Source organism: Haplochromis burtoni, unplaced genomic scaffold, assembly GCF_018398535.1.
Source record: "Haplochromis burtoni strain Fernald_Lab_line unplaced genomic scaffold, NCSU_Asbu1 Contig_295, whole genome shotgun sequence".
Classification (NCBI taxonomy): Eukaryota; Metazoa; Chordata; class Actinopteri; order Cichliformes; family Cichlidae; genus Haplochromis; species Haplochromis burtoni.
In genome coordinates this window covers 697,598-706,446 of record NW_024582656.1, presented here as the reverse complement: position 1 = coordinate 706,446, position 8,849 = coordinate 697,598, and the positions used below count along the sequence as shown (strand labels likewise).

At 51.8% G+C, this 8,849-nt stretch overlaps 1 protein-coding gene across 1 annotated transcript in view; it reads right to left on the bottom strand.

The window, feature by feature from the left end:
• Nucleotides 1-8,849, bottom strand: part of slc4a7 (solute carrier family 4 member 7) — a 22,507-nt gene that overhangs the window by 7,750 nt on the left and 5,908 nt on the right. Inside the window, exons 3-7 of the mRNA XM_014339635.2 lie at nt 7,617-7,757; nt 7,401-7,539; nt 6,866-7,026; nt 6,369-6,557; nt 2,018-2,133 (exon numbers count right to left, since the gene is read on the bottom strand). Coding sequence (XP_014195121.1) covers nt 2,018-2,133; nt 6,369-6,557; nt 6,866-7,026; nt 7,401-7,539; nt 7,617-7,757 — 746 coding nt within the window. The remainder of the gene's footprint in view (nt 1-2,017; nt 2,134-6,368; nt 6,558-6,865; nt 7,027-7,400; nt 7,540-7,616; nt 7,758-8,849) is intronic.

The window sequence follows — 8,849 nt, the reverse complement described above, 5'->3', positions numbered from 1 at the left end:
ACACGCACACACAGATACGCACACACAGACACGCACACACAGACACACACTCACACACACAAACAGATACAGACACGCACACACAGACACGCACACACAGACACACACACACACACACACACTTTGTGTTCGTTTTATTTTGTAGTTCCTCGTTGGTTTCACTTCCTGGTCTAGGACCTCTGTGATCCTCGCTGCAGGCTGCCTGAGCCACAGCAGCGGATCAGCTGCCTGCAGCTCATTTTTACACCTGACAGACAGGAAGCAGCTGAATGCACAGACTTCACCTTTGACCTCCACGGGAAACATCGTGAGGTGAAGCAAAGATGTGGAAAAAAAAAGCTCAAAGTTTCACATCAACGACTGAAATATGAAAACTGCTTTTACACGTTTAACTGTGAGATGAGACCTGCAGTGAGCCTGGAGGAGGAGGAGGAGGGTGGAGGAGGAGGAGGAGGGGCAGATGGAGGAGTGAACAGATCCATGAGTTTGTCATGAATCTGAGTTCCTGTGTAAATAAAGTTCGATTGAATAAATCAATAAAAACATTTTTCCATCCAACACTGAAACAGCTGATGGTCACAGAACGCCACAGACAGCCAATCACAGAGCACCACCACGATGAGTCACAGCACAGGCTACACTGATTGGCCGAGGGCCGGCGACTGACATGTGACTTACTGCGGGCTTCCTGCTGGCCGCTGGCAGCAAACAAACGCAGTCGCAGTCCTGCTGGGAAACACAACACAGCTTCTGATTGGCTCATTCGGGGACTCGCCGTCACGTGACCGAAAGCTCAGGTTCTGTTTGCACCTGGAGGCAGGTGTGGCTGCACAGCTGGATGCTCACTGGATGGTTTTAAGACCAAAGTCTTTGGAGTTTGAGCTCCATCGTCCAATAGCGTCACAGTCTGAAGCAGGAAGTGGAATTCATCTCTGTGTTGCGGATTTTCTGCTGTGACGGACCAAGTTTCCTGATTTCATCCTTAATGTAAGCAGATACCCGATGACCTGCTGAACCACGGACGCAACGATCCGATGCTTGGATCGGACATCGGGCTGATCCCGACGCAGAGTCTGATCTACTTGATTCAGATCTGCGCAGAGTTGATCAAATCTGCATTCGATTTACACTTTTGTCTCCAACACTTTGCAAAAGCAAACGGATGTTCTGCTGTGCAGGAAAGCCTCGTGCTGCATTTCAGCGCATTACTGTGCACGTTAATCTGTGACGATGTCGTTGTGTTCGTTCGCGGCGTGGAGGAAGCAGGTGGCAGGTTCCTCCACCCACAGCTTCTCTTTCATGTGTGAAAGTCAAACATAAACCACTGAATTAAAGCGACCCGTCCATGAGGTCACTCAGGACCATCGCAGCTTTAATTCTGCAGGTTATGCCTACGACTCGAGGAGTGGAGGCTCGGTGACAGTCAGTTTAGACTCCGCCACATTGGCAGGTTACTGTGTGAACCCGCCCTGAGCTGCGAGGCCACCGTGTAACCTGGATGTAGTTCTGACGGAGCGCCAGCCTCAGATTTCCGGGTGTTGGAGCTAAAACGTGTTTTTAACCCTTCAGAAGCTTCATGTGGTCATTTCCTGTGCAGCTCTGTGCACTTAAAGGGCCGGAGCACTGAAGACGCTCACCGTATGCAGGTAAACATCTCTGATTGGGTCAGAGACTCACAGACTGAACGTTTCATCCATCTCGGTGCTTCTGACATTTATTAGTTTTAAACATTAGTGCATCTGTCGCAGTGCGTCTGATAGGCGGAGCAGCGTCAGGGTGGAGCCTCCTACACCCACCAGCCCACAGCTCAGGGATGTTTCAGTCCCATCTGAACACCAGCTGATGTGTGAGGCTTCATGTAGCTGGCAGGGGTCAGAGGTCACAGTGGTGCAGCTCTGACCACTCATCATTAAAGCATCTCGCACCTCCCTGAAGCTCCAAACATTGGAAAGCTGCAGGGAGCAGCAGCCGACCTATAAACCACCCAAACTGCGTGTGAGGCGGACCCCGCGTTTACCTTGCTGAAGTCCACCGTGCTGTTCTCCCGGCTGCCGCTGCCGCCGTTGCCGCGACTCTCGGCGTTTTTGTTGTCGTCGAGGTTTCCGGGGGCCGACTGAGGCGACGCCAGCAGACCTGCAGAGCCACAAAGACCACAGAGTCACACGCAACATCTGCAGCAGCTGTCTGCAAACACACAGCCGTGTTACTGACACACGTGACATCACCGCCTCCTGACCCGGCGGAGTTCAGTCTCAGAATGCGATTCCTGCTCGCTCACGCTGAAGCCGAGCGCGGTGCGGTTTCCTCGGTTACATCATTGTTAGTCGGTGCGCAGCACGCCTGTGGTCACAGAGCGCCGCGCAGCAGAGTCTCGGCTCCACGAACGCGGTCAGCACAAATCAGCTTCACGTCAGCTTTTCACGCTTCAGCACCTGAACAGTGATGAGTCGGTGGTCAGGTGATCGAGCGTCAGCGAGTTTTGATTCTTTCACGGATCATTAATGAACAGGAAGTGCCGGGAGTCACTCGAGCGTCCAGAGTTCTCTGCCGCAGAAACACCGCGACGCAGCAGAGAAAACAAGCCGACCTGCTGGGATCCATTTTAATAAATCATCCGTTTCCACTGCTGATGACCTGCCCCTGGACCTGCATGCCTCTGCCCCCTCCAGCCTGTGTTGACTGTCTGCGGGACGTTAAAGCCTGGCTGTGGCATAATGTTCGCACCCCAAATGAAAATAAAACAGAAATGACAGCTTTAGAGGCGACAGCCCTCTGGGCCAGCCGGCCCTCTCACACTGTCAGGAACACTGGAGTATGTTTGCATAGCTCCCTCAAATTAGAGAAGCACTAGTTTCTATCAGTAGGGCGGCTCGATTATGGCAAAAATGATCATCAGGATTATTTTCACTGACATTGAGAGCCCGATTATTTGACGATATTTATTTAATAACAATGTGTTGAATAATGACTTTAAAAAATATATAAAATAGTGCAAATGTTTGCAATATAAGAAATGAATGAAAAATGTAAACATCTGTGTTTAGTGAGCTTTGCAGTGTTGCTCTGTGGTGCAGCTACACTGTAGCAAAGTTTACACACTGTGTCCACGTCTGACTGAACCTGTAATGTTTCCACACCACTGAAGTTTTTTTTACCTCTTTTCAACCAGCGGCAGTCACTCTCCTCTCCAAATAACTTCTGCTGAGCTTCCCTCTTAATTGTTGTGACGCATGTTCGAAACGCAGAGAGGTGCGCTCGATTTGCCACACGGAGCAGCGCGCGAGTAAAGCACGAGGGAGGGGCTAATAATCGTCTCAGTCATTTTTAATGATCGTTGAAAGCCCAGATCGTAATTTAGATTAAAATTCGATTAACTGAGCAGCCCTAGCATCAGCTACACCAAAGTGCCAAAGCAAAGCGCCACGTCCCACTGAAAGACTTTCCCCCGCTCTCAGCACTTCTGGACTGGCCTCCCACTCTCTCCTTCAGCAGTCGCTTCAAAATGCTGCTGCGCGCCTCTGAACCGGCATCAGAAGGTACGATCACATCACTGCAGTCCCAGCTAGCTTACACTGGCTCCCCGTTAAATACGGGATTGATTTTAAATTCTCTTGCACACTTTTAAAATTTGAAATAACCTGGCGCCTAGCTACCTAACTGATCTCCTCCACTCGTACAACCCCAGGAGAGCACTAAGACCGAGCTGCTGATCGATGGTCTTTTAAGATGTGCTATAGCAATAAACTTTCATTTGACCGCGCTTCTGACGGCGACACAGACGGTGAACAAGTTTACAATACAAGGAAAAATGTAGTTTTTGGTGGGTTTTGTTTTTTTGTGTAGTAAGACCACAAAAGTTCAGACGTCCTGATTTCCAGATCTTTAATGTTTCATAAAGGAGGGAAATGGACTCAGATCGGACCCGAGCCGCCTGTCAGAGCGAGGGAAACAAACAGGAAACAAACATGCAGACTCCAAGTCGCTGCAGCTAACAGCTAACAGCCTGCTAATGACAGGCAGCCGCCTGATTCCTTTCTGATTGGCTGAAAACAACATCTGAGGCGCTTCACGTGTGACCAGAGGCCGGTTTGTTAACTCCAGCAGAGGCTAAAGGAGACCGAGGATCCAGAGGACGCTTCAACCTTCACCTGTTAAAAAAGTTTGTTAACAGAAAAACTCGAACGAGACTGGATGTGAACACAAACCCAGGCTCGGACAGGCGGCTGTAGACACTGCAGGTCCAACATTCACGCAGCTCCGTCTCCAACAGACGGACGGCAGCAAAATAAACCAAAAACATGCAAAATAACCCCGCCCCCAAATAAGCTGCCAGTCTGCCAGCATTCGTCCAATCATCCGCCTCCAGCTTCATCAGCACGTTAGCGGGCATGCTTCAGTGTCAGAGCGTGGAAACGGCCGGAGGAAAGCCGTGCCGTATTTGCCTGTTTGGGGAACCACGTCGTCTTCATCTCCCAGGTGGAACACCTCCTCCTCCTCCTCTTCTGGGGGGTGCACCACCACCTTGGGGAGCCCCACGGGAGCAGAGGAGCGGCGTGGAGAGCCACCGGGGACGGGAAGGGCGAGTCCGTGAGGCTGGCTGGGTTCCGAGAGGTGACGGCCGTAACGATACAGAGAGAGGTCGGTCTGCGACGAGGAGGCGGAGCCGGGGAGGAGGTGCCCGAACGGGCCTGCGGTCCTCGCAGAGGGGGGTAGGGTGGAGAGGTCGAAGGAGCCCATGGAGCAACGGCGGAGGAGAGAGAGACGAGAGGAGGACAGACCCTCCCCTGAGGAGGAAGAGGAGGAGAAAGATCATGATGATGAAGAACGATGCTGCAGGAAACACCAAGCCAGCGTGCATGGATCAGTGAGTTAGGACGCACGTCACACCAACATCGGCCATCCACCAATCACGAAGCTCCGCCTTTTCTTTACGCCTACCATCAAATCCAAGACATCTGGATCGGTCCGGGACCAATTCAATTCAGTTTGATTTACACAGCAGCAAAACCTCAGCGCGCGTTTTATTAGGACCAAGTCCTGCTAGTCCTGAACGAGCCACAGCAGCTTCATGCAGAGCGGTCTGTGCCGGTTCTCGGTTGTCCCGGTCGTCCGAAGTGCTCAAGCAGAGGGCAGCCGGACGACTTCTGGGTTCTGGACGATGTTTCGCCTCCATCTGAGGGCGTCCCAGGTATCGCACCTGTACAGGGGTGGTCACTTTGTAGGCGGTAGGACATTTGTGCGTCGCTGCCTCACCCTCCCATCGTGTCAGTTGGACACAGAAGTCGTCCGGCTGCCTCCGGACCCGAGGGACAGTCACTAAGCTAGGATGAACCTGGCGCTTTCAGCCTGTTTGAAAAGTTTAAGAAGCAAACGCTTTCTGTCTTTTAGTTACAGTCTTTGTTCAGGTAAAGGCAGCAGGAGGGCCACCCTCGCTCTAACTACCCGTCTGCAGTGAACACGCCAATTACTGAATGTTTACTCCATCACATGCAGGAAGAGCTGCTGTAACTGGGCATCAGCCCACTCAGTCCACTGTGGTGGAGAGCAGAGGAACACACCGAGCCGGGAGCGTCGTGCTGGAGGCGATGACCTCGTGAAGCTGATTACAGCTGCAGTCAAAGTCTGACCCTGAGCTCTGCTCTGATGTCTTCAGCTTTATAAACTGTAGGAAAGAGTCAATCTGAAGAAAAGCTCCTGAACGAACGAGCAAACGGTAAAAGCTGCAGCTGATCGGTCACGTAGGTCACACGCACGTCAGACGGCTCAGCGCCTGCAGACGGCGTTCGGCCCGAGCAGCATTAAAACATTCCTCTCTCACAAACAGGATCCAGGAGTGCGGATGTGAAAACGCCGACTCCGCTCATGCTGTTAGCTGGTTATTAGCTCAGCGAGTCAGCGGGTCCGGCCAGGTCAGGGAGTCCCGGTCAATAATAAACAGGGTGAGGTCACCGCAGCTCAGGTACGGGCAGGTGAGAAACCAACCGGAGCCATCAAACCTTCACAATCACTCAAAAACCACGGCAACGGCACCATGCAGCAATACGAGACCCGTCGTCTTGTCACCCCTTTACCTCGACCAATCAGGACGGACAGACTCTACATTCTGCCCGACAACAGAGACAAAGAACTAGGAAAGAAAACAGTGCATTACTTAGTAAAGAACTCGTAAACCTACCGCCACGCTGGTTTGCAGCGTGCCGCCGACCCGCTGAGGTCATTTAGACCCCCCCGGTTTTTAAACAGTGCAGAACTAAACCCTGCAGAGCCCGAGCAGCGCCAGAGGTCAGGAGGGGTCAACCTGAACTGGCCTCCTGCAGCTCGTCTCCTGACCTGCAGGTGCGAGGATGACAAGAGCGCTGCGGTCTCACCGTTGCGTTCCAGTAAGTTTGGCTCCGAGTATTTCTTGCCTATGTCGGCAAAGGATCGGACCAGCGGGATGCGGTTGCTCAGCTTCTTCTCATTCTGATGGTGGTGGCGCCTCAGCATGGCCTCCCTCACCTTCTCCTGCGCGCCCTCCTCCAGCTGACCGGACGCCAGCATGCTGTCAATCACCATGTCTGCGAGGAAGGAGGACAAGAGGTCAGCTGATGGACACAAACACACTGCAGGTTTATGTTCTGAATACCAGCTTTCTAGAGATTAGCTGATGCCTGGAAGCCTGCTGAGGGGCAGCTTATACCAGCAGGAGGAAACCAGAGAGCTGCGCTTTCATCGTGGCGCTCTTCGTCTCCAGCAGCTGATCCAAACTAGATTTAAAGCTTAACTGTGGTTTTAGCACGTTCCGAGCTCCTCTAGATTTAAACACAAAGGTCGTTTTTGGAGCAGCGTATCGAGTGATGGGACGAGTTCCCGACGGCGCTCTGACCTGCGATCTCCTCGATGGAGCTGGCTCTCATGTCGAGCAGCACGGTGCCGTTCAGGATGCAGGAGCGCAGCTCGAACAGGCTGTGCAGTGACAGCGTCGCCACGTAGGGTTTGCTCCAGCGCTCGCCGCCGTCCTCAACGTCCTCCTCAAACTTCAGCCACCTGAACAAACACACACACAGCCGAGTGTTGACATTTGAAGAACGCCAGGCGTCTGATTCGTGCTAATGCTATAATGCTACACTAATGTGGGCTGCTCTGCTGAGTAAATAAGTTAATCTGAAGGTTTCCAAACCACACGACTCGGCCCGCCTTCATCGGTTTCCTCTCAAATCCAGTGAGGCTCGTCTTCCTCGTCCTCACAGCGCTCTGCAGAGTCTGGATTAGAGAGGAAACCTCTTTAACCCGAGTCAGAAACGCTGAACAAACCAGGCCTCGCCCCTGCACAGCGGGAGGATCGCTCCTCACAGCTCTGCAGCGTTATTGGAAAGATTAACGTCTGAACGCAAAGCAGAGAAAGAGCATAAGCGCCCTGCCTGGCCGTCTCCTTCCACTCCTGCATGTCTCCGTCTTTGAAGGCGAGCTCATCCAGCTCGGTGAACAGGTCGTGGGGGATGTGCTCCTCGTCGTCGTCCTCGGTGCCGAGGATGAACTGGACCCTCTGAGACGGCGTGTCTGCGGGGACACAAACGCTTCAGCACGCCGCCGTCCTACAGCTGGCCCGTGTTTGTTTATCCTCGTTCAAACCTGACCGTATGACGGCGACTCTCGTCCGTCCTCCCGATCCGAGCGCTCTCTGCGCTTCCTGTGATGTCGATGTCCGCGGTGACGGTGTCTTCTCCGGCTCTGGCGGCCCAGCGGAACGTGCACGCCAACGTACACCGCCCTGTGACCTGACGGAGAGAAGCAGAGGGGTCACATGAGTTTGTTCTACACCTCCAGTGATAACAGAACGCTGGAAAAACATGTGAGGGAAACACTGAAGGCGCTGCTAACACGGGAGGCGTGCTGCACAGCTCGCACTGCACGCTCCGGTTCTCCTTACCTCAGTAACGTTCATCAGATTTTCTCTGGCTGCGTGTCGACCTCTCACTCAGTTGTTTGTTTAAAACAGGACTGTAATAAACTAGTAATAACATGGAAACAACCTACAGCGTCTAACGAGATGTGAACTGAAGCTCCGTTTGAGTTAAAGATGCTTCTTGTAATTACCGTGACCTCACTATTCGTGTTTCCCTGCAGGGCCTTTCAGAGGTTTCCGGGAGGCTCGGGACTCAAACTGCACGGTTGTTGGAAATCGTTTGATTTGATGCAGTTTTTGGCAAATTGTGCACAAAAATAATTATTTTTGTTTTTTCCTGCAGTTTATAAAAATTGTTGCATCTCAAAAATGAAACTAAGACAAAATCCATTTCCTGCGGTTTGAAACTATTTCATGCAACGTTTTGCATTTACAGTTTTGAGGGATTCACCTCTGAAAAATCTGTAACTAGAAATATGTGTAAAAAAACAGTTTCTGCAGTTAATTGCACCGTTTTGCAGTTCACGTAGCTTCTGTGGACTTCATGCACACACATGATTAAACTCTGGGATACAACGGTTGCACTGATGGCACTACGGCAGGTACAAACATACAGAGAAGCTGGGCTTCAAAGGGTTAACGACTTGGCTGAAAATGACAGGAGCTGCAGCACATGCACCACACGGGGGTTCGTACGTGCTTTAGTTCCTCTTTCTGAACACGCCACCTCACAATAAGAGCTGAGGTCACGTGAGTCACACTCCATGTTTGGCGTGTACACGTCACAATATTTCATTTCCACTTTTCCTGCAGAAATGACGTCGACACACTGCAGACTGTTTACGGCTGTTTCCAAGTTTGACATATTTCTTTCTGAAATATTTCAAATCATCATTTTCTCGAGCCTCAGGCTGTGTGTGTGTGTGTGTGTGTGTGTGTGTGTGTGTGTGTGTGTGTGTGTGTG